A 26238-nucleotide genomic window follows, 5' to 3' on the forward strand; every position below is an offset into this window, starting at 1 on the left:
TTTCCAGCGCGCTGAGAGCAGCCTTTCTCCCATTTACTTGATTCGCAGGTTGGTTGTATCTGTTTGGGGGCTTTTTTCCTCCCCTTTTTTTGCTGTCCGGCTCTCTCCACCCCCGAATTTTATCTAGTTGTAGCAACTTGCTGCCTTTTTTTTTTTCCTTATTATTACTGATATTTTTTCACTGGCGCCTCCCGTGCATTTTCCGATCGCGAGCCGCCCTCGCAGCCCGGTTTTTAACAGCATTTTGTCTGCAGATCTCCCCTTTGTTTGCACGGATCCCTTTTTATTTTTTGATTTTTTTTCCCCTTATTGTCGTTCGTTGTTAAAGTCACTTTTTTTTTTTTTTGGGGGGGGGCGCTGTATTTAAACACTTAAAATGCACTGCTATCTCCTGAGCGTGCTCCTCACAGTGGATCTGGCCACCGTGGCTCTCAGCCTGTCTACCTGCAGCACCCTCGACATGGATCAGTTTATGCGCAAGAGGATCGAGGCTATCCGGGGGCAAATCTTGAGCAAACTCAAGCTCACCAGTCCCCCGGACGAGTACCCCGAGCCCGAGGAGGTGCCCCCGGAGGTCATCTCCATCTACAACAGCACCAGGGACCTGCTGCAGGAGAAAGCCAACCACAGAGCTGCCACTTGCGAGAGGGAGAGGAGCGACGAGGAATACTATGCCAAAGAAGTTTACAAAATAGACATGCAGCCTGGTTACCCCGAAAGTAAGTCCTCTCTGTTTGTGCATGTGTGCGTAATTTCGCCCCCGAGGCTTAGCGGTGCCCAGCACCTTTAAATAGCAGCCCCAAGTATCGTAACCTGCCGCCTTCGCTCGGCTTCCTCTCATCCTCAGCATCTCTTAGGTGGAGGCTTCTAGGGTTTAATTCAGGTAGTGGGATATACATATGCCTGGGTGGATGCGTTGGGGGTGGTCACCTGTTCCCCCAGACTCGTGAGGTTTCCGGTCCCCTTTGAAGTCCGCCAGGAATCCCTCAAAGTGCCTCTGCTGCCCACCACCACGTACCTGAATAGAGCTCCCCCGCCCAGGGTCCCACTCCCTCCCCAGCACCGGGTTTAGCTCCCCGGCAGCCCCGTGTACAGCCTCCAGAAAGAGCCAATATCTTTCCACTGCTCTTGTTTCCCTTGGAGTGTCTGGAACGGGCAGGTTTCCATCTCTCCATAACCGAAAAGAAAAGGAGGTCTTAAAAAAGAGAAAAAAAGTCGCCGGCTCGTCTTGTCTGTGTCCCTCCAGAACAGTGTCCCGCGGACTGCTATTCAGATTGGTGCTCAGAGAGGACAGAGACATAGACGTCCTCCCTCCTCTTCCCACTTTAACTAGCCTCCCCTTTCGGTTCATGGGCACTTTTCATTTCACGTAGAGAAAAACTTTTCCCTTCTGGGTTCTTGGAACCTGCCTCAGCCCGTCTGCCTTTTGCTGTTTTTAACGACCTTCTGGTGATCCATGCCACGTTTTGCACAAAAAAAAAAAAGGGGGATACAAATGCTCTGTGCTGACCAAATCCACTTAGAATGATTAATAATCATAACGACGTGCCTTTTTGTTTTGGTAGTGAAGCTTAAGTGCATAGAAAAAAAAAAAGAAAGCAAAAGCACCGCACTGCCTTAAAGGAATCTAGATCATCATCATACCGAGGAAAGTGGAATACCAGAAGCAGAAAATAACTTCACCGTTCACATATCTGAACCCTAGTCCCTTGTCTTTTCATTCAGCTCGCTTTTCTAGCTCTTCCCTCCCCCACCACTTGATGCCCTATATACTTGCTGTCTGTTTCTGAAAAGCACATAGCTCTTGCTTAAATAGATAATGCAGCCATCTTGGTAACTTTATCCTAGAGTTTCTAATTGCATTTTCCCCTTATTTATTTTTAGTTTAGCAAGTTTAGCTTTGGGGCTTGCTCTGTCTTGCATGTGATAGTCCTAGGATGCCAGCCAAGGTATCTGAACCCCACGCTCTGTGCAGCTGCCTCCCTTCTTCCTTTAGTCTTAAATGACAACATCAGGTACAGGACATCCTGGCACTCAAGAGCCATTTTATTATTGTAATTATGGCACCATCCTTAATAGCCATGATAAATACACTCCGCCCTTGTTACCCTTGGGGAAGAAATACTTTCTTTTTAAAAAAACCCCGTATATTTGGAGCCAAGTGGGTATGAGCAGAGAGGTTCAGTAGAATTCATAGCTGTAGCAAAAACACAGAAGTCATGTCTGTTTTCCACATTGATGTACTGTATCTTTTTGAGACCTGTCAGATCATACACAAGGCAGAGGAACACCTATGGGCAAAGCTTAGGAAGACCGATAGCAGTGCCTTGGCTTGTGGAGTTGACCTGGTAACAAGGAGTCTCTTAGAATTCTAAAATGCATCCATCCTGAGCACATCTGTCCTTTCTCCTTGCTTGAACAAACTACAAAGAACCAAGAGCTGCATACTTTCCAGAAAATTAAAATATCTGTGGTGTGTGACTTGGATAGTCTTGACAAAAGAGCATCTATTTTTAAAATGTTGTCAGAGGCCAGATTTCTTCTGAAGTATCGATTGAGGCTTTGGAAGAGCAAAGGAGATTGCAGGTATCTACCAACAGAGTGCATCAGACGTTTGGGATCGGAGGGCCAGTTAGCAGTAGATCCAGCACTACTGTGCAAGGGCTGTCGCTAGCATCAGAGTAAGTAGGTTAACTGTTTTTCCACTGCTCTCTAGTTATGCTGGATGGAGCGAACCTTTCCAAAAAAGACAGTAAGGAAGAAATTGCTCCACCATATTTTAAAGGAAGAAATTGAAAGCACAGCTCTGGCAGCCACAGGCACTTTCTCCTAGGCGGCTCGGAGTGAATTTTTTAACTCTATGGTTTCTGCTGTGTTGGAGGGAGGCAGGAGACAGAAGGGGATCAGTGTGAATGCACTGAAGGTCAGAAGCTGCTGGAACGCAGGCATGGGAAAGATCAGTGGTTCAGTTTTTACCACAAGTTGTTAGCGTTCAGTAACTGACTACAACCCAAGTATTACAAATATGCTCTAATTATACTCATAGTCAGCAATATATCACTACAGATCGCTGATAGGTCTTTGTGGGGCATTTTGTAAAGTTCAGACTAAATATTTTTAGCAATGAGGAGATTTAAAAGGAAAGCTATAAGAGATATTGTATATACCCTAAGGCATATTTTGTCTTAAATATTATCCTTGGCCAACTGTACTGTATAAATACAGTAAATATGAATAGAACTGGCAAGATGCCAATCTCCTGGGATGAATTTTAGTCAAGAAGGTATTTATGGGATATAAATAATACTATGTCAACATTTAAAGAAGGGATCTGATTAGTTTTGAAATTATTCATATTAATCTTTTCACATGCTGTTAGTTTAAGGCTCAAACTAAAGTTATGCTAAGGTTTACTGATAGTTTGCACTGAGGAAGTAAGGGGGCATCTGGCTTGACAGTCCACGTGAGGTTAAGGACACATTGGAATATACCTGGAAATTCAACAAGTCAGGGACTGCCGGACTCGTAAGCAACAGATGGGAAAGAAGTGGCAGAAAAAAATACTACAGAGACATTTGGAAAAAATAGAAAGCTTTTGTCTGAAAAGCATTCCTGCCTGTGTTGTGCTCATGACAGGATGCATTAGATGCTGAAAGACTGGATCTCTTTTAAGTCCAGTTAGCAGTCAGAATTTGAGGTTTTTTACAGAGCGGTTTACAAAGGAAGGTGGGATATAGAAGCTGAGCACAACATGAAAGAGTTCTTGGGAATTTTGTGCCCAGGAGAAGTTACCTCAGTAAATGCTTAAAACTGATTTTTGTGAAAGCTGGATAACATTAGAAGTTTATTACTTACCAGTTCGTCATTGAATTTCTAGGCCCTGATACTTCAGCTAGGTGATGACTGACATTGCACTGATAATAAACAGAAATTTAATGCCAACACAGTTAAAGATTATGAATTGTAATGCTAATGCATAACTGGGATACTTGAGAAAAATGGGCAACACACACATGTATGCAGAGGCAGGGGCCCATTCTATCATCTTCACTCAAAGCAATTTTTACCACAGTCGGTGAACTGGTTGGTACTGATGGCTTAAGGCCAATGCAGGTAAATTTTTAAATTTCTGCATTCTTCAAGAGAGGTTTGTAAGTAGTCAGTAACCTTAGAAATCACAGTTCTTCTGGTTTTGGGACTGGTTTTGCATGGGTTTTAGGCTACCCATGCCACATTTTAGTGTGAAGGAGCCTCCATGGGTTCCAACCTGCACTCAGTGTTAGGATTAGTCTTCTCAGGAGCCCTATACTGTGAATATTGCTTTACGTAGGCCATCGCTCTGTGGAAGATTTACCTCATGAAAGACAACATTATAAGCTGGCAGAGCACAATAACATGCTTCTACTTTATCAACAGGGACTCACTTTACTGGCAATTATACATTTGTGGGTTCCTTGTCTTCAGGGTAAGAATTGCTTGTGCAGACGTAGCTGCCGGCACTGGCCACATCATTACCATGATGTTAACAGCTATGACTGCACAGCTCACCTGTGTTTGCATTTAACATAACACAGAGCTTAATCTTTCTAGCTATGCTGGACCTATGGTTGTGCTCTGGAGTACCTCTTGTAAGAGGCATTTGCCAGGCATGCTCTCTTACCTGCAGCAATGTGAAGGCTTTCCTGAGGAGAGACATGGGAGGAACAGTTCCTTATTCCTTTTTCATGAATGGCACCTAGTGCATTCTTCCTAGTTGGTTATGAAAAAAACTCAGGAAATTGCAAATGGCTTTAAAAAGGGACAGGGTAATTTTCTAGACAGTAGTCCTCTGCATACTAGGAGGGATAATAAAATAACATGCTCTAGTGCACTAATGAAGGGGAGCTCCACATGTGTTTCCTGCCGGGCTTCTGAATCACCATCTACTTGCTGTAAGCAGGGTGCCAAGCTGGGAAGCAGGGGCTGGTCCAAGAGCCAGTCTGGCATGGTACATGGTCCTTGAGTTTCTTCCAGAGGATGAAGCCTACAGAAAAGCTAAATACCTAAAGACCACTGTCTTTAACACTGCAAGGTCAGATGAACTGCAAGACAGAAACTTAGGGCTATATTCCCAAGTCCTTTCTGAAACCTGCCTTAAGTTTATTTCTGGTGTCTGTTTAAAAGAGGCATTTTTTGCTGTAATTTGGTGAGAAGTTAGATAGAATCATGGACTCATTTGGGTTGGAAGAGATCTTTAACATCATCTGAGTACAACCTTTAACCTATCACTGTGAAATCCACCACTAAGCCATGTCCCTAAGTGCCACATCTATACTTTTAAATACCTCCAGAGGTGATGAGTCAGCCACTTCCCTGGGCAGCCCGTTCCAGTTTTTGTGAATATGCAGCACTGCCCCAATGCTCCCCACCCTCCAGCCCACTGATAGTGTGAATGTTTTATTGTCCCAGAGACCTTTCTGAAAATGTGCCCTTTTCTTCTGCTTATGGCTGGAGATGTGCAGGAAGTGCCCTGAGTGCTGCTCTTGCTGGCTCCACTTGCAGGACAAGGTGTGAGTAGGTGATTGAGGGAAGAAAGCAGAGCATCATCTTCATTAGTTCCTGGTTTTAGCCTGGCTCATCCTCTGTGCTCTGTGTGAGAACAGTAGTGGTCATCAGTATGGCTGTGTTACTTTGAAGTTACTACTTCCACTGTCTTGCTGTCAGTTTGAGATTCCTGTCTGCACTGGAGCTGAGCAAAAAGATGAATGAGAACTGGCTGTCATTCTCAGTGAGCTTCTTCAGCACAGTTCTGAAACATGCACGGAGCTTCACACACATGAATGGACTAATTAGCATTAAGGCTCTGTGTATGCCTAATTAGCTCCCTGAATCGGGGCCTGGTTTATGGCACATTTGCAGGGATGAACAAAGCCAGACAGTTCAAATCCCTCTCACTGTGTTGAAATCTGTTATTTGGGCATCAGAGCCCAGTGAGAAGGAAATGCTTTACAGGATTTTTTTACAGAGGAAAGAAGAAACTCTTCAGTGCTCCTGTGATCCTGAAGAAGGCTGTCCCTGTTGGGCAGCTGGCTTCTTTTGCCTTTGCACTGATGTGCTAGACTGCTTCTGTATTACAGATAAAGAGAGGAACCCCAGGGTACGGTGACAAGTCGAGTCATGAGTGAAGACACACAAATGTTTCCGTTCCTGTTGTGAAACCACATGCAGCACATTTTCAAGCAGGCAGTTTTTAGCTTGAGGATGATATGCTCCCCAGGTATTATTTAATGTAATACTGTGTTACAGATGTTTCTGCTGATTTTTTAGATTAAAAGGATTGGTTTGGTCATTTGTTTAGGGAAAGCTTGCACCCTGCCTTCGACCACAGGCTGTTGCTTGTTTCCCCTTCAGCTGTGATGTGTACTAGTAGGTACCTAGCTCCAGCATCACTGTCGGTTGGCTCCCTGTAGTAGTCAATCTGTAGCAGTTATGTTTCTTCTTAAAACATCTCCCCCATGCTTGTTCTTGCTGTCTTTTCTGTGTTAAGTGATTGCAGCTGGGCACCCGACTGCACAAGACATACAGCTGCAAGGTGTAGAGGAGAAAGTCAAAGATTTGTCTGTAACAAGAGGATAAAGTGTTGGGAAAAAAAACTTAGTGTCAAGGGTTGTGTTTTATCTCCTTCCAGTGTGACCAGTTGTTTTTGAATTTATGAATGACTCATGAGCCTTGTTTAGTAGTGTGGTTCTCTTAGCTCAAATGGCACAGGATTGGCTTTGCAGAAATGAAGTGCTAGACCTGGCTTCGTTAGACCTGTCTGGTGAGCAGGTTTTTATGTGTTCTTGGTGCTCTGCAAGTTGGTCTGCAGTAGAGAAGTTGCCTCTTTGGGTAGCATAGCATTCTTTAAACCAGTCAGGTTTTCCAAAGGGAGCCGTGTGGCAGTTCATACATGCCACTTGGAAAGCTGCTGGCTCCTTGTGGTGGAGGTCATGTGGGATGAGTTTAGGCAGCAGTGTAGAGAGACTGCTCGTTCACTGTGATGAGACAGGCTCCGCTGAAATACATCTTGTGGTGCTACTGGTATTCTCTAGCATCTATGTTTGGTTTCCAGGAGGTGCTAGACCACACAGGCATCCCTGCAGCAGATTTACAGCAGAAAGTGTGGAGAGGATCTTTAGAACATCTCTCCCTTGTTCAAGTTTTAATTTGGACAGTGAGTGAGGATTCCTTCTCATTTCATGTGTGATGCTCATTGAATATTCGGGATCTTTATTGTAGAGCTGAGCTTTTCCCCACTGAATGACCCCTAGGGAGAGAGCCTCTTTGTGTTGTTATATAAGACCTAGTAGAGTGCGATGCTGACTTGAGGTTATTAAAAATAATTGTATAAATTATAAAAGATAAGTTGACCTCAAAGCTGACCCTGCTTTGAGCTGGAGGTTGGACTAGATGTCCCTTCCAATATAAATTAACCTGCTTGTAATCCTTGTAATACTACATTTTAAAACAAGGAAAACAATGCATTATGTTTCAACTTCCACAGGGTGGTCTTGATTCAAGTATCACCGTATTTTTAAAGACGTGTTGTTTTCTGTCAGTCTTGGATTTGTCCCTCTGCTGTAGCTTTCTTGCTCAAAAATATTCCCGTTCGTCTCTTCCTCTGCACACATTTTTCTTTTGCTTTTCTTGCATGAATGTTTCTTTTCAAATAAGCATGGTAACTCACATGAAAATAGACTACTGTATTGGACTTCAGCAAAAGCTGTGACATAGTTTTAGGCAAACTGAGGAGGGGTGGGGAAGGGAAATGTTGTGATACTGACCTTTCACTTTGCTTGTTTGGCTCCTTCCCATCATATCTAACCCACACTGCACTGACAAATACCGCATCTGTCTTGACAGGCAAGTTCACAAATAACCATTCATTCATAACTTGGAGCTGCTGTAAGACTCCTTATGGGTTGCTTAATCTGACAGTTGTGCATTTGAGCAGAGACTTTGAAGCAGAGACTTTGCAGAATGACCGTAAGTTCAGTCTGGCTTTGTGAAAGCTAAGAGGGAGGTCTCGTGTGAAAGAGGATACTGTACTGAAGTGTATGTGTGTGTGTGCATGTGTGCACACACGTGCGTGCGTATATTCAAGAGTATTAAAACATCTGTTTTTGCCAAAGCCCAAATTGGAATGTTCTGGGAAAGATAATTTAATTTTTAGCTTCTGGATTCATTTCAGTGATGGTAATTTCAACACTTCCTGGGGAGAGTCTATCAGTGGTTATGTGCATCAAATGCAGCAGTAAATCTGTCATTCTTTCCATTTCAGTTTTTCAGGCTTACGACTTGGTTATTTTTCCCTATTTGGCTGGTGTTAGTATGCAATGTTTTCCCTGGCTTCATCTCTTTTAAACCCCTGCTTTGAATTTTAAACGCGAGCTAAGCCTGTTGAAGTTCCTTCTGTTACTTGTTTTTGTTTACATATAACATTTGCAATTCATCAGCTAGCTGAGCTGAAATAGTGATGGTAGCATATCTTTACCCATAGTGATGATTGAAAGATAGGAATCAGAACATGTTGGTTTTCATTCCTTGGGGTGGAAAAAAAAACCAATCCACAGAAACCCCCAACCCTGTGGGTGGACTTTGTACTCAGAAGGTTGAAAAACTAATAGATGTTAGCAGCACTGACTCTTATGAAGTGGTCAGAGAGTACCTCACAATCACATACTTGATAAAGGCATCTGCACAATAATACTTACTAATCCTGAGTTCACAATTGTGTTTACAGCTGATCTCCAGTACCCCAAATTGAACAGAGAGTAGTTGTTGCTTATTTGAGTGGGCATTGTCCAATATGTATAAAATTAATTCTTTTGGGCTTTGGGCAAACAGTCATAAAGATCTTCTCCAGGACTGCCAAGTTGTACACTTGAAAGAAGAACACCTGCAAAACTTTCCATCTTCCAAATGGCATGTAAAAACGATGCTGCAAATTTAACCTCTTCAGATGCAGCAGTGGGTTGAAACAATGGCAGAAGTGGCGATCAGGCACAGCGTGGTCAGTGCCTAGTGTTCACAAGAGCCTGTGGCAGAATGCTGCTCCTTGTCCCACCTCTGCTTGGTCTCATGGGTGGCCCAGACTAGCAAAGTTGTAGCCAGGTGGGCGTCGGTGTCTTCTCCCAGGCAACCAGCAGTAGGACAAGAGGGCATGGTCTTAAGCTGTGCCAGAGGAGGTTTATGTTTAATATTAAGAAAAAAAATTTTTACAGAGAGAGTAATCAGACATTGGAATGGGCTGCCCAGGGAGGTGGTGGAGTCATCATCCCTGGAGGTTTTTAAGATGAGACTGGACGTGGCACTTAGTGCCATGGTCTAGTAACCACGGCGGTGTTGGATCAAGGATTGGACTCGATGATCTTGGAGGTCTTTTCCAACCCCATTGATTCTGTGATTCTATGAAAGGTGAGAGATGTCTCTGCTCTCCCATGAATGTGACTGTGGAGGGGCAACTCTGCCCTTTGCATCACAGTTCCTGGCCTTTGTACTTTGAGGTTTTGGTGCAGGAATTGATCCAGTTGAGTGGATAATACTGAAACAAAATGCTTAGTGGATGCCTATTAAGCAAAATTTATGGATGCCAGCGTTCAGGTCCATTGGCACATGCAGTACTTGAAGTTCATTTCTTCGTTCAAGTTCATGCCTTCAGGGAGGATAAATGATAAATTGTATTCTCCGACCTGATTGGACACTGTGAACAGTCTGGAGGTGTGTTGGATCTATGCAGATCCTTGATGTTCTTGTTCTCGCCCAATCTCCGAGAGATCCAGCCCAGTTTTCTTGGCTGTTGCAGTTGGCTCTGGGCCTCCCTGGCAGAGCAAGGGCTGTACGTGTCTTGTGCCAATCACTGCTTTATGCTCAATTTTTTCTTGATGCACGCTTTGGAAGTGAAGTAGCCACATTTCAACATTGAGGTATGCTGAAAGATGTCTGTATGTTTCATTTATTGCACTCATTGCGTGTTTATCCAGCCTACAATGGCAGGCTATTGCAGAAGACATACATACATCTTTAGGTCTGTGAGTGGGGAACAAGTTCCAGCTTTCTTGAAAATAAATCTGCTGTTCTGATCTGGTGATGTGATAGGAACAGAGGCTCCCTGCCAGGATATACAGTTTGGAAAGTAAGGGAGCTAAGCAAGCAGCTTTGCCCCAGTTCGGATGGACTCAGAACAGATTGTTGGGGGCCTGAGCTTTCTCTCCCTCTTTGAATCTGGATTCCCCCATCCCAGCTTGCATTCCTCCCTGATGCTAGGAGCCATGTATTTGGAAGTTTCACATTCCCCTTGCTAATTAGGGAAGAAAAGAGTCCCAAAATAATCTAGAAAAAGAGATCTTTACAAAGGTGGCCAGAGGCTGAGTTATAACAATATCATGTGTCTGAAGGAACTTACCTCCTTCCAAGTTGCAGTCCTATTATCTATCCACTTTATTGGGAGACTTAATTTTCTCTGGCTGAAAGTGTGTTTGTTGAGGTAGAGTCTGGAAAGGAATCTGCCTCATGCACACTTGCCACCAGGCCAGCTATACATGTGATACAGTCAAACCTTTCCATTTTTCTGCCTTTTGAGAATATGTTCCCCAGATTAAGGGACCTGGTCCAAAGCCTGCTGAAAACACTGGAAGTCCTTCCGTTGACTGCAAAAGTCTTTGGTCAGGTATTAAGTATCATTCCTTTGTTTCAGGGAATGGCCACATCTTCAAGATACATTGGGATGTATTACTGTAATGCAGTACTTTCCCTTTTATTGAGTTGCCACTGGAGATGTTCTTCTGCATAAGGCCTTGCAAAAAAAACCCCCACAAACTTCACTTTTGAAAATAAACACCACAGTTTGCTTTATTGATAGAATCATTTGATGGCAGATGTCATCTGGGAACAGCATATGGTGGCAATATGACAAGAACTGCAGAATGCAGGGAAGGAGGAATGAGTTCAAGTCCTATACTTCTTAGGTATTCCACATCTCCCTCTGTCAAAAATAAATGACCATCTGACTGCAAAGGTCTTGGCAAATAAACATGCCATAATACATCTTTATCATCCTCTCCACAGTGAGTTTTTGTCTAGAATCTCATCACTCCACATCCAGACACTTCTTAGAAACATGTGCAAAATCAGACCTCAGTGCCTGGAGCAGGGACTAATCTAAAGGCTGTGAATAAGAATGTGGCAAATCTCTGTGTAGTGGACTGTAAAGAAAGGTCATGGCTAAGCCAACAAGGTGTTTTTATGTTATCAATAAAATCTTAGAAGTCAGTTCTGTATAGAGCTGGAGCCAGGAGAACCATTTCTGAAAATCAGTTTGGTACATGATATATGCTGAGTGTACAAGCTGGAAAGCCAAGTAGTTTGGGAACAGGAGCTGTGCTTATAGCGTGAAGGTGCGTGTGGTTTTACATAAAGCCTTTCTGACTTGATATGTCTCTAAGTGGCTCACAAAATAATGAGTTAACTTTTGAGATACATTTTTTTCATGGATGAAGAGCTGGAGCAATTTGATTTGAGTCAGTAAAGTCACTCCAGATTTTTTCTGGTTGAAACTGGATTCTGTGCAGTGATTGTTTAGGGAAGAAAAGCAGTCATTGTGGTCAGGGTTTTAGGCAGCATCTAAAGGAGTGTTCCTTCGTAGCCTTTGAGAATCCCAGCCTTTTGTTCAGATGAAGCCTGTGGCAGGTAAACCTGCTTTGCTGTTTAGAAATGTCCTGAATGCTCTTTTCTATCATGTTTATACTACTACCATGTACTTTTCAAAGCCTGGAAGGACTCAACATCCACCACAGGTTGTTGGGATTTTGTGTGTTTGTTTTTTAAAAACAAGTAAAGAAAAAAGCTTGGTTTGTATTCTATCTGTGTTTGTATTCTATCTATCTGGTGGGATGAGATTTTGTCCTAAGACATTTGATTGGGGATTTGAAACCAAATGGTTCTTGTTTAATCTATGGCAATATTATAATGTCACAGAGGATAAAGTGCCTTAATATAATGACAGCCAGACCTGCAGGCAGCTTTATGATTGAGCATGTATGTTGCCTTACAATTGAAGAAGATGCTTATCTCAACAAGGATGGGATGTTCTTCTCAGAGTATAACATTCCAGATCTGTTCACAATCATAGCTGATGACTAGTTGATATCATTCTGTACTTTAGAAAGGATGAGACTGACATTGCTCTAGGAGGCTTCGAGTTACGGTAGAATGGAAAAGTTAAAAAGGCTGGAAGCCCTCATTATGGACTCCTGGTCTCCCTTCCTGCATATTCCAGGCCATTGAGTTTTGCTGAATTAATTCCTTTTTGAAAAGGAGTTTGCGCTTGGTAAATTATTCCAGGGATTAATTACACACACTAGAAATGAGTATCTTTGTGGTTTAAGTTGTTTAGCTTCAAGTTCTAGCATTTGAATCTGGTTTAAACCTTCACTGTGCTATTTTGAAGACCCATTGTCAAATCTGTGGGCATTGTGTAGGTACCCACAAGAAATGGAGTTTTGCAGAGGGGAACTGATCTGGCTGAGAGGAAGCTGGCATGGCTGCTGGAAGATGCTGCAGTTACCAGCCAGGAGCTCAGCATGGGCTGCTTTATCTGACTTTGAGTGTCTTTCAGATCCGTAGACTGTGATTGAGCCATAGCTCTTTTAAGTTCAGTATGCTGTGCTCCGTGAGATACTTTCTGACCTTTTCAGTTATTCACACGCTTTTGCTCTGAAACTCCTCTGCTTTATTCCTATTCTGCTAAGATTGTGGACAAAAGTATTGGATACTATTTCAAGAGCGGCTCTGCCATTATCAAGTTACATGCATGTTGCAGACTCTGCTCTGTATTACAGAGTGTATGGATCTAACTCTGGCAGTAACTTTGTGAGGAGCTCTACAAGGAAAAGTTAAAATTCATGCATGGGTAATTATCCCCCAGGGTCTCTTCCTGTCCTTCCCCAAGTTCTTTTCAGAGGTGCTGACTCTCAGGATGGCATCTCCTACTTTGTAAGTGTGGGCCAGTTTCTCTGTCCTAGAGTTGTATTTTCATACTGATTTTACTGATATTTACATCTTGATAATTCAAAATTCAAGTCACTGTTTTCAAGTCCCTGATGCATCTTCTTCATTATCTGACACATATGTATCATTATTTCATCTACAGTTAGTTAGTAAGGGTTTAGTGTCCTTCCAGATGATGAATAAAAGTATTAAATAGTAGAGTGCAGTAAAATGAACCTTGTGGGACTTTGGTAGAAGCTTACCTCTCAATAATAGTTTGCTGCCTACTGTTGTATTTTGAGTCTCATGAAAATGCAAGGTTTTTATTCATTTACTGCCTGGCCCTGGTGGTGTCCTGTTGTTCCTGTTTCCTAATGAAATAATTGTGTAGTGCCAGCTTAGATGTCTTGCAGCTGCCCAAGTACATTATATTAAAACAGTTGTCTTACCAACAGGCCTACCAGTGTCACTCACTAAGGCACTGGACCAGTGTTTACCTTGAGCTGGTGTCGATTATACTCCCTTCGTTCTTCTGAGCTGATTCTCATTCACGTGCTTTATGTGATTTTTCTGGGATCAGTATAAAGCTGACTGTATATGTGCGGTATCACAGGTTGCCTGTTTAGGATTGTGTATTAGCAATTATGTTCTGCCCTTAGGATATTTTTCAGTGTTTAGGATTTATTGAAAGCTAGTTTTAGTAATTAAGATAGCTCCTTGGACAGCTCTTTAAAAAGTCTTTAGGCAAGTTATCTGGTCTTGCTTGTTTTACAGTGTTGTTTTAAGACCTTCTGAGTTGCTGCTGGAATAAAAAAAAATATTTTCATCTTGTGCTTGCCTGGCTTTTTTATCTACAGAAATATATTTCATATTTTTGTATTACTATTTCAACAGTTTTAATGGTGTAATGGATGAATATCACTGTTAAGCTTCCTTAGTACTTAAGTAAATCTCATCTTTAAGTTTCTTGGCTATGAAGCTGGTGTGCCTGCTTGTTTTTGCTCATCTGTTATCTGCAGTTCTTATTTTCTGATGTTATAGTAGTTCTTAGCAGCTATTAGTTTTAGTTTTACTTTTTTTTCGGTAATATATAGTTGCATATTTTAATTTTGTCTTCTTACAGTTGCATTCTTATGGTTTCATTGTTCAGAGACAGTTTTCTAACCCGGGTGGTCTTATTTGTTGACTGGGGAACCGTGTCATTTCTACTTGTTCAGCAAACTAAATGTTGGTCCGTTATGCTTTCAAGTTTTCTCTGTAAACACTTCTGTCCAGTTGATTCAGCTCATGGTTGTATCATCTTTGTAATGATGTCTCCTTCATAATACTAAACCCATATGTGTTCAGTTCTTTGGGTCTTTATTTTGTGTAGAACGTGAGGTGATCACTTCTACCTAAGCTGTGAATCTTGCCTGTCAAGCACCTCACTTCTGTGTTCAAAATAAAACAGTACCTACATCCGGCTCTCTGTCGAAATGCCAGGGACGTAAAATAAGGGTTCTGTAGAAACCGGCTCATCAGAGAGTTACCATATCTCAGCAGGAACCAGACGTAAAGACGTGGCCTGGCAGAGTTTGGTGGCCCTTGTGATGGCGAAAGCGGTGCCACCCATGGCTCCAAACTACAGAGTAGGTGGTGACGGGTTATCTAGGGCTCGTAGTGTTGGCAGCTCTTCCCTCAGAGAAGCAAGAGGCCAGACACTCCAGCTGTGAGGTTGCTTCTTTTGCCAGAAACCATAATTTTGGAAGGCAAATAATATTTTTGGGTTTCTTTTCCATGTTCAATAGCACAAGACATGGGAGACCTCCAAGTCACTGACTCAGTTGGTGACTCTATGTGCAAAGTAGTTAGTGGATATGTTCTTCCTACCCCACCCAGAGGTCTGAGCCCTTAACCTATAAAGAAATTTAACTTGTGTTAAAAATAGTGCAGAGGCCTTGATGGATCATAAGTCATCCTAGTAATTGAGACTTAGTAAAAGGACCTTGTTAGTAGGGTTATCTGTACTTAATAAGAATTGATACTGTTATTGAGTCCATCCTCTTAACACTAAATTGGAGCTAACTCTAGCAAGTATCTTCAGGGAGCAGTCCGCTTTTTACAAGTTACTATATAAAAGAGAATGACCATTTACTCTACATTAATCTTCTCTGTGATAGCCAAAATTCCACAATAGCACAATTTGTGGCTAGTGGTAGGTAAAGCTCTGCAGATGAGCTTCTCCAAGCTTTATTGTACTGTACAGTCTGTTCTGCAGCTCCTAATCCTTCCATGTCCATCTCTGTAGTTGTTTCTGGGCTTAATGAGCAGACGTATTTCCCATGCAGTACATAAAACATTTTAAGGATCTTCAGAAGTGGCCTGGGAGCTTCTGAGGCCAGCCATGGTGAAAAGGAGAGGAAGGAGTTGAAAGCTGAGCACGTTTGCATGGGCAGGCAGGTGTGTGTTTGGTGCATGCAGGCAACTAGTGGCATCAACTTCTCCTGCCTACAGTTTTTCCTAAGGTTTAAAATCTTAGTGCTTTTCTGTTCCTGATTTACACTGCACCAGGGTGTAAATCATTTCAATTGTAATTAGTTACAAAGCAGGAAAGATTGCACGATTTTAATGGGGTTTAAAACTTTCACTTCTTTCTGTCTCTAGCATTGGTGTGTTGTCTGCTGTCTTAATGTGTTGCCTCTGCTTTGAGTCTGTGAATCTTGACTTCTCTGCAATGCAAAAAAAAATGTATAATTTTCTTTTGCTTTTCCTTCTCCATTACACTTTTAGTTCTTGTAGAATTCGTTTTTCTTCTTCTTTTTTCCTCCCCAGAGTGAAAGGGTTTGACAATCCAATCTGCTTTTCTTGAAAATAACTTGCTTTCATTTCTTCCTTCAGCCAGGGAATAGTTTGGAAAGGCTGTTCTTTGGACCCTTGGTCGAGCAGGAGAAGGCAGCCAGCTGCACTGCTTGCCAGGGAAACAGGAGCGCTTCCTGGCAGAGGTGGGGCGAGAGGAACAGAGCCTGTGCCGTGGGATTTGCTTTCATCTCCTCCCCTCTCTGCAAGGCAGTCCTGAAATTTCCTGACCACTTTTAGGTCTTCCAGTTAGAATATCTGAGTAGTGAGGCCCACTCATTTATAGAAATTTATATATATAAAGGAGGAGAGTGCAGCTTGCTCTTCTAAACAGCAGTAGATGAAAAACGCTAATTTGTGCTCGGCAATCCAGCGCAGGTTTCTGTGTGTGTGATTTTGAATACCCAGAAAGGGAAGTTGAGTGCTCTCATATTCCTGGCCACCATCATTATCACCTGGTGTGAGTTCACTTTTTGTATAATCATCCACAGACCTTTTTTTTTTGGTGAAGAATAGGATCTAAGTCTGTGGTTTATCCTATTCCATTATAATTAGCATATTTAGGGTTGGATGTGCTGTAATGTTCTCATTCCCATATCTTTTTTTTTTTTCCTGCTTTTCCAAAGTTCTAGGTATGTTTGGATTTGTGGGTTTGGTTTTGGAGCCCTGGATGTTAGAGAGTACCTGAGCCCTGTTGCTGAGGTGAAGTGTTGGGCAGGAGGAGGGCTTCAGCACTGCATTCTGGCTTTGGACACCTGCAGACAAGTTGGTGTCAGCAACACTGAAAATGCTTTATTTCTTGGAGTATTCTTAGAAATTCAATTTTGCAGGTTTCCTTGTAAAACTTAATTAAACTTAATTCCTTGGTCTCCATTGCTGGGGCCTTTATCAGAAATACACAAGTGAGAAGACTTCTCTTTTAAGCCTCTGGGAAAAAGTTTGGAAGTCTCTATCCCCTTTCTGGTTTCATAACAGACATGTTTCAGAAGAGGTCCCAGTGTGAAAGTGACTCCTGTGGAGAAGGCTTTCTTTTATTTGCCTCCAAGTCTGACATGCCTAAATCTGTAACTGTTTGCTTGCCTCCTTCCTAAGGCGCTTCAGTGATACCTGGAGATGCTGTGGATTCTCAAAATGCCTTCGTAAGGGATGCGTTCCTTTATATATGTACTGGTTCAGCTTTTACCATGAACCCAAAGTGAAGTCAGCAAATGGTGAGGGGTTCCTGACTCTACCTTAAGTCACAACTGACAAAAGATAAGTAACTCAAGTTAGTTGGTGACAAAAGATAACTCACCCAAGGAGCGGATTTCTGCACTTGCATCAATAGTGATGGGAAATCTCAAAGCAATACAAAGCCTCAGTGTCATGAGGAAACTTCTCTCATCCTCCCGTGCGGTTTTCCAAGGGGGAAGAAACAATTTGTTCGACATATTGGGAGAGGCTTTGGTTTGTCTGCTTTTGTGAAAGTTTGGGTATGCTGAGGTGAGCTTTAAAAACTTCTAGTTTGGATTGTTGCAATTCATGATCCTCGGGTTGGACACAAAAATTGCCAGTGGCTGACTTGGCTAAAAGCAGCCAATACCGTCAAGAACAAGTACATCATGTGTGCTGTGCAAATGGCGTTTGCTCCACTAAAGCCTTTCTGGTAAGAATTCATGTCTCTGACTGGAATTTGGAAAGCCTGTGAGATCCTGGGATCCTTCTGCCTTAGAGGCTTTGTTAATGTTAAGTAAATACTAAAATACCCATCTTACTTTTAGCGTTATGAAGCATCAGTACTGTTTTTGGGCACTGACAGCTAGGCAGGTAGGCATGAGTGCTCTTAGTTCAAGGGTATTGGCAGCTATTCTGTGTTGTTTATAATTTTTTCATCGCTTTTGTCAAGGAACTTTAAACTTTTATTGCTGTCACCAAAGCAAAAAATCTGGGTGAAAGCAGTCTTGTTCTTCTATGCCAGAAAAACTGAAAAATAGAGAAAGAAGTTCACTATGGGTATTCCTTTTTTTTTTTTTCACCTTTCATGTTATTGAGAGGTGCTAAGTAAAACATCTATGGGTGGGAGCAGTTCAGCTGGGGAGGCTGTAACTGCCCATGTTTGGTGAGTCAGGGCTCTCCACAGCTCCTGTAACAGAGATCCTTTTCTTTGCTCCCCTTCTGGTCCTTCTAGTGCATCAGCCAACTTTCACCCCATATTGCAGCTGCTGACAGAGAGGTTTTCTGATGTGTGGAGCCAAGGGCCAACCACAATTTGTCCATGTATTTACAGGGATCATTTCACTCCACTAGAAGTGCAGCCAAATATTTCTTGATAGAAACATGCTGCATCCATCTAACAACACTATCCAATTGAGGCAAAGTGAAGAATGCTGTAATACTTGTATTACAGTAGTTGCTGAAGTCCCAGTGAGAGATCAGGACCCTGTTGCGTGAGGCACTGTTGATCTCTCAGTACTTTTCCAGCCCTACAGACCTTCCTGTCTAAACTGACAAGTCAGATAATGGTGCTCTGTGGTATTATCAGTTACACTGCAAAAGACACGTGTGCCTGAAACCAGAGACTTTCATGTGATCTTAAATATTTGTTCATGTGATAGTGTTCATCAGCATGCTTATCTACGAAGTGATCGTACATGAGAAATGGAGAAACTTCATGTGTTCATTCAGTGCTACTGGTGGTTTTTTTGTTTTGATTTGGGGTTGTATTTTTTTCCAGGGCCAGACATTAATCTTGGCCTTATAGCCCCAATAACTATTATTTCTCATCAGCAGCATGGTGAGTCTGAAAAGAGAAATTAGAGTCAAGAGGATATTTTCCCAGAAGATTACAACAGTTATAATGGAGGTCAAACTTTTGGCTTCAGCTATTGGACTGTTTCGTTTTAAACTTGAAATGCACATCAATGAAAGCAGCAAGTTCAAAGTTTAGCATGAAATAATGCCAAAGACTAAGGGGAAAAAAAGTATATCGGAGTAATTTTACTAAAATTTCGCCATCACTCTTCACAGTGAATATGACTTTTCGAGTAATATAACAAGCAATCCCAAGATAATGGTTCACTAATGGAGGAAAGTGTCATACAACATAGCATCCTATTTGGGGGAATTCAAGACCAGGGAATAGAGTATCAGTTCTAATTATTTACTGTATTGTTTTAAGCATGAACTTGATTTTAATACCACAGAGAATTTATTCATACTTGCGTTATTATACATTTCATGTATCCTGGTATAAATTCCTTTAACACAAGGCTTATCTCTTTAACTTAAGGAGCTGTTATGATTTTTTAGTCAGTTGCAGGATAGTTGCAGGAGACTTCCAAGTGCATTACCCAGGAAACAGAATGCTTCGAAGAAACATTGTTAAATTTTTAAGTTAGCTGTCTGTATGTCTGTAATTAGTAGCGTGTAAAACCCATTCTCATGGGAAGAATTTTAGAAGCCTGCCACTCACTCTGCCTGCAGTGGGAGTTCTATGCATGGCAGCTTCAGCTCTGTGCTCCCAGCTGTTCTTACCTTGCAGCATCCCGAGTGCAGCTGGGGCTGCCTGGAGGGCAGGTCTGTTGGTGTTGGTAGAGTTCATGTATTGATCTGCACCCCCTGGGACCTGACCTAATGACATACATTCTGGAATTACTTTGTGTAAATATATCTGGCATGTATAGATATCAGTAGATGTATCCGTAAAGCTCGTTCGGGAATGTGAGCTGTTTGCCAACAGTTATTGCAGCCAACAGTTATCAGAGGAGAAACACAGAGCTGGAGGGACTTAAAGAGGCTGCTCCATTGATCATGCATTAGAAGGGGGTGTGGACTGTAGCCATGATATTCCAGAGAAGTATCTGTGTAACCTTCTCATAAAGGCTTCCAGTTGCCACCACAGTCTCCTTCTGCAATTTCATGCATCATTGTTATCCTTGTTTTCTGAAGGTTATCATGATATTTAGCACAAACTTTCCTCGCTGCCACTCAGAACTACTCGTAATTTATCCATTTTGGACATGGAAAATGGATCACTCCTCTGCTTTTTGTGGCAGATGCTTACATACCTGAAGGCTGTTTTTACATAACACATTTTGGCTCTTTTGGCTGACTGTAGTGGGTTGACCCTGGCCAGATACCAGGTACCCACTAAAGCCACTCTCTCACTCTCCTTCTGCAACTGGACAGTGGAGAGAGAAAAAAAAAACAGCTAAGAATTCATGAGTAGAGATAAGAGCTGGGAGAGATCAGTGACTGATTACCTTCACGGGGAAAACAAGACTCAAAGTGGGGATAGTACTTATATTTATTACTAACAGGATAAGAGCTAAAGAGTGAGAAATAAAACAGTCTTAAAAACACCTTCCCCCCACCCCTCCTTCCTTCCATGTTCTCCCTTCTCCCCCCTCAGCAGTGCAGTGGGATGGGGAATGGAGGTTGAGGTCAGTTGTTATTTCTGCTGCTGCTCAGGGAGAGGAGTCCTTCCCCTGCTCCAGTGGGGTCCCTCCCACGGGAGACAGTCCTTGATGGACCTCTCCAATGTGAGTCCATCCCTCGGGCAGCAGTTCTTCCCACACTGCTGTCCCGTGGGTCACTCCTCCATGGGGTGCAGTCCTTCACGGATGAGCTGTACCGATGTGGGTCCCCCACAGGGGCCACAAGTCCTACCCGGGAAAAACCTGCTCCAGCGTGAGCTTCCCTCTCCACGGGCTGCAGGTCTCTGGCAGGACCTCGCTCCATCCTGGGCCTCTCACGGGGTCACAGCTTCTTTCATGCATCCAGCTGCTCCAGCATAGGCTCCTCCATGGGCTGCAGGTGGGTCTCTGCACCCCGATGGTCCTCCATGGGCTGCAGGGGCACAGCTGCTCCACCGTGGTCTGCACCATGGGCCATAGGGGCCTCAGCTCCGGCCCCTGGAGCACCTCCTGCCCCTCCTTCTGCACTGACCTTGGTGTCTACCTTGTTGTTCCCATGTTCTCATTCTGCTCTTCCCTGGCTGGAATTTTCTTCTGCGCAACAATCTTCTTTTCTTAAGTATGTTATCACAGAGGCATTAATATTGCTCCTAATTGGCTTGGCCTTGGCCAGCAGCAGGAAGTCCGTCCTGGAGCCGGCTGGCATTGGCTCCATGGGACAGGGGAAGCTTCTAGCAGCTTCTAACAGAAGCCAACCCTGTAGCCTTCCCCCGCTACCAAAACCCAGCCACAGAAACCCACTACACTGAGTAACCCAACTTATTAGTTTGATAGCTGTGTAGTAATCTCATTCCTCTGCAGCACCTGGTTGGGTAGATGCTTCTGTTTTAACTAGGAACCACTGATAACTGCTTTCTCGGGGCAGTTTTCCAGTCTTGCGGCCTACTTACTGTGTATGTTTGTCTGGACCCTATCTCCTTCATTTGCTGACAGGCTTGTCAGTGTTCGGACTTACTGAAGTCAAGATAAGTGTCATCTCTGGTTTCTCTTCTATTGGTAAAATTTTTTATCCAGTCCTGAAGGCACTTCAGGTGGTTTGGACAGTAATTGCTTCTGACAGGTCCATGTGAGCAGTTACCCAACTCCTCATTTTCTTCCAGGTGCTAACAAATTGTTTGTTTGAATATTTTTCCACTCTCTTGCTGTCTTTAATTCCTCACAACTTCTTATTCCCCTCATGTCCCCTTTTATTTTATTTTTTAATAGATAACATAGATTGCTCTATTCCAATCTTCTGGTACTTGACACTGTATTTAAAATTATCTTTTCTTCTATGTAATTGCTACTAGAAGCAATAAGGAACAGCAAAGTAGATAAGGAGTAATGTATTGATTTGTGGCAGATATTTTCAAAAGTTTAGGTAAGTGGTAGAAAAATGTACAGGTGTCCACAGTCCTCTACACTCAAGGCTGTGCACTAGATCTGCATTGCTTGTGTAAGAAAGGTAGAAGAATGGAGAGAAGGATTGAATGTCTGTGTCAGAGAGACTGCCTGGGTCTCTGCCTCTAATCACGGTCTGTGTCTGGGGTTTTTTACTTTGTACTGTGGCCCTTCTTCACCAGCTGGTCTTTTAATTGGTTTGTAGCTTGCTATGTACTTGGACAAGACAGAGCTTGGGAATCCTGTGGAAATATATTGCAAACAGCCAGCTGAGTTGCTGGTTGTGTGTTAGAAGTCACTTGTCAAATTTGAGCAGGGTCACGATCATAACTTTTTTTTTGTTTTCAAAATCAGTTTGAGGAATGATGAATAGTGTCTGTGGTATCTACAGTAGTATTCTGTAGTATCTTTTACTCAAGGGTCTCCACGGGTGCCTACAGGCACCTCAACTGAGAGGAACAGAGCTCAGCTGTGACCTTCTCCATCTCACATTGTTATTTTTGTTCATTTTTTCAGATGGAATTAGGATTTGATGCCCTTTCAAAATATGGAAACTATGAAAAGAATGGAGAGATAACTTCTAAGCATTTTCTCTCAGGCCTCTCTTTTGAAACAACTGAATGAATTAAGAAGTAACTTTTCCATACTCTTTTCAAGAAATCAAAATAAAACTGTATCATCTTTCTGACTGAGTGTACAGCATTGGCTAGGTTTGCTATTCCAGAACATACAATTGATATTTATGAGAAACATAATATTCTACATTCTTTGAGCTTTCATTCTTTGGATGGGGATTACTCGAGTTTCATGCCAGCACAGTACCCTGCCCAGTTCTCTAAGGCAGTGGTACTTGATCTCCTCTGATTAATAGAGCTTTCCGAGCATTTTTTTTTTCCAGTGGCCTATATTTGATGCCATGGATTGTGTTACTTTGCACATGATGTTATCCTTTTTTACATTTCCTCTCTCTTCCTTTTTACTTCAAGTCTCAGTGGCTCCCTTGCTGTATCCAGGTGCCCTTCCCTCCACCCTTGGAGTAGCTGGTAAGGAAGAAGGAGGCATTATGTGTTTGCAGTGCTTTAGGAAAGTGGGTGCTATTCACCTGATTGTTAGTTTAGCTCTTTTGTAATTTATTTCCAAAATGAACTATAGGTATTCAGTCTTTGTTTTCTTTTATTACACTCTGGAGCCACTGGATCTCCTTGCTTAGCTCTGATTTCTCTCCATTTTGACACTATCCTGTTGGAAAGAGATGTGCAGCACTGAAAGGAAGAATTTAAAGAATTTTTTGTGTGTGTGATCCCAGTTAATTTCTGTAGTAAAAGGCTTCACCTTTCCTTGCAGTCCGAGAGCACATTATTTTTGCTGCAGTGGTGCAGTGGGAACTCATTTATCTGCTATAGACTATCCACCCTTTTCTTGCCATGTCCTTGCAGTTGAACCATTTTTTAAAATTATTTTTCTCAGTCATTTTAATATTTGTGATTACTTCTTATTATGGTTTTGTGCCTTCTAGTTTCCAGGAATGCTTTTGTGTATGCAAAGTAACCTATTGTTGTATAACTTCGAAAATGGCAAAAAATTGTTCTTTGTTACTTGGTATGACTACAGGGTGGTTAGCTGGCGTCCCATACTTCTCATTTGAATCTCTGATCCTGTAATGGTAATAGTACCTGTGTATCAAATATGCAAAGCCAGAACAAAGACCTCAACTCATTATTGATGTAATTCACATGTGCATTTTCATAGAATCACAGAATTTTAAAGACGACTTCCTTCTGAAGTTTCACCTCTGAAATGTGGAGCTTTTCCTTTTGATAGTGGGTCACCCTTGGGTTGAGGAGTAATAGAATAGTCCTGAAGCATGATATGTTTTGTATAAATAGGTATGATATTTCATATGTTCTTTTGTATCAGTGTTTAGAAGCACTCTGCCTCCAGGGCATGCAACTAGTACTTCAAACAAAACACCCAGCTCAATAACAAACTCTTTGGACAGTTCCCTGTTTCACAACCACTTTCTAGCATGATGTTCTGTCTGAATACAGCCCTTAAGCTCAAGTATCCTGTGTAATTTGTGTCCGTGTCATATGACTAGAGCAGTAAAGACTTATTTCTGGAGCTCTGCCTCTGTAGGCACATGTCAGCTGAATACCTGCAGAGCCCCACCAGTAGGAAGTATGACTAATAATGCATGTAGAGCAGAAAATTTAAAACTTGCTGTGAAGAGCCACCATGGTTTTCATGCTGCTTTGAACTAATGTGTTTTCAAATCATTCTTTCACTAGTTCCAAGAAGCCGCTGATGCATTCCTAGTCTGTTTTGATCTTTAAGAAATGCAGACATTGACCCTGTAATTGCTATCCATATTCATTATCGCAGTCATGGTGTTGTATGATGCAATTTGTGGAGCTCTTTCACTGAATGTGATCTCTGTCTGGAGTCTGCGTTAGTTTTGGATCCTTCTGAATCATAAATGGTCAGAACATCTTTTTCTAATATTTAGTTGGATGTCATCTTGTTAGTCTGAAACATATTCTTTTATATTTTTCGTTTCTTCGTGTGCATATATGTGTGTCTGTTTGTATGCACTCCTCTTTCTCTAGAGAATTTTGTCTCAAACATTTATACACACCCAAAAAAGCAGAAAGTAAGTTGCTTGCAAATATGAAGCGAGTTTTGGGGGATATTATTGTAAACATTTAAAGCAAAATAGGTGAAACTTCCAAGTAGAGGCAAAGGGTTGAAATTAATTGAGCAAAACCTGCCATTAAAATAGAAGGCAATAAGCCATCTGTTGTTAAGCTTGGATGTAGTTCCATTGTCTTGGCAATACTGTGGGCCTGCTCATGATGTGTGTCTGTACATCTGTCACACAGATACCTCTGGTGCAGAACTATCCTGCACCATGGTTTTGTTATCATGATGTGTCCTTCAGTGATAGAACTCACCAGTAAAAAAAGAGATCAGAAACTCAGTCTTGCTGATGTTTGTCTAAAAGTCAGTTCTATGCAGATGAGTCTGAAGTAGGTGGTGGCACTCGAAGTGATTGATATTTGTAGTATCTCAGGGAAAGGCGTTTATCTTGCCCTTTGGAAAATCCAACTGGATCCATCTAGCTGTTTTATTTGGACACAGGAAAACTAGTCTAGCCTTGTAAACCTGAACACTCAGCTATGAATAGCACAGACAAGAACTGAGTGCCCACTATAATATGAACTTCTGCCATTTCCTTGTGTATTAACCTATCACAAGGAGGGGCCAGACTGTAAAGTAACAGTTGTGTGTTTGTAATGCCCCGTGTTACCTTGGGTAATGAAAAAAGAGAGTCTGTACCTGCAGCAGCAGCAGCCATTGCAGTGAACTGTGCCATTCTCTGTTTCTTCTCTTTATTTCCAGCTCTCCCCATTCTCTTCCGTCTCAGACAGTAGAAGGTTAAAATATAAAATGTGCATATATTGTAACAAAAAACTTAATCCTTTTTCAACCTGTATATGATTTTACTTCAGACAAGGCAACCCTCCAGATTTACATTAACCAATATTTGAAATGGGATGGTTTTAAAACTCAAAAAAACTGTCTAGGACATTTTGCTGTGTTAGCTTGAAATGATTCAGAAAAACAATCTTCTTTCTTCTTCTTTTTTCCCAACTTTTTTTTTTACTTTTTTCTTCTTTTTTTCATATTCTCTTTTTCTTTTAAGAATATTGCAAATAACAAATTTTTATAATAGCAGTAAGAAAAAGTAGAACTTGAAAAGCCCAAACTCTTGACTAGTTTGGTGGAGGTTTTCTAGGCAATACATTTTTTTTATTTTTTAAATTTTTAAAGTCGTATCACTGTTTGGGAGTGAGCTGGGGAGGCTCTCACTTGCTCAGAATAGCCATTATGTACTCACTCTTTATGTGCTTGGACCGGCAAAGGCTGGAGACCACAAGTTAGATCAGACTGGGAAAAGGTGGTTTTAAGTAAAAAGTGGGCTGTTGGAATAAAACACTTTTAGTCATCAGTATCTAGAACATTTCTAGCATTGGGTTAAAAAAGAGTTCAAATGGAACAACAGGGTCTGAGAAGCAATGGTCTTCCCACATCTTCCTACTAGTCAGAGGTTCTTGCATAAACGTCTATGATGAGTATTGGTGCCTTTTCAGAGTCAAAGGAGTTCTGCTTGTTTCTACTTTGAACTTTGAGAGGTAAAACCTGCATTTTGGTCCAGGGAAATGCAGTTCCAGAATTTTTTAGTATTCTGTTAAGCCCTACTGCATCTGTGCTATGGGCATGTCATTGTGGAGGGGTCCTTATTCCCTGGCTTCAGTAGAGAAATGCACTCCTCACACATGAGGACCACAGTGGGCTTTCATGCCTCTGAGGATTAAGTTAGCAAGGCATAACTTTCTGCCTCAAGGTCAAACACTATGTAGCCTTTATGTAAATTAGTCAAGTTATATTTGAGATAAACTTTCTACCACCAAGTAAGATGAGTTTCATTATTAATGCCACCTCTCAGAGGAAATATTGGACACTTCTACTTTCCACGTATTATGTAGAAGTCTTGGTTGGGTTC

The 26238-nt window shown here is 42.0% G+C and overlaps 1 protein-coding gene across 1 annotated transcript in view; it reads left to right on the forward strand.

The window, feature by feature from the left end:
* The first annotated feature begins 6 nt into the window (after nucleotides 1–6).
* Nucleotides 7–26238, forward strand: part of TGFB2 (transforming growth factor beta 2) — a 61852-nt gene continuing 35620 nt past the window's right edge. The window contains exon 1 of the mRNA XM_027681868.1: nucleotides 7–719. Coding sequence (XP_027537669.1) covers nucleotides 377–719 — 343 coding nt within the window. The 5' untranslated portion in view covers nucleotides 7–376. The remainder of the gene's footprint in view (nucleotides 720–26238) is intronic.

Source organism: Neopelma chrysocephalum, unplaced genomic scaffold (genome assembly GCF_003984885.1).
Source record: "Neopelma chrysocephalum unplaced genomic scaffold, ASM398488v2 Primary Assembly neopelma1_61b, whole genome shotgun sequence".
Classification (NCBI taxonomy): Eukaryota; Metazoa; Chordata; class Aves; order Passeriformes; family Pipridae; genus Neopelma; species Neopelma chrysocephalum.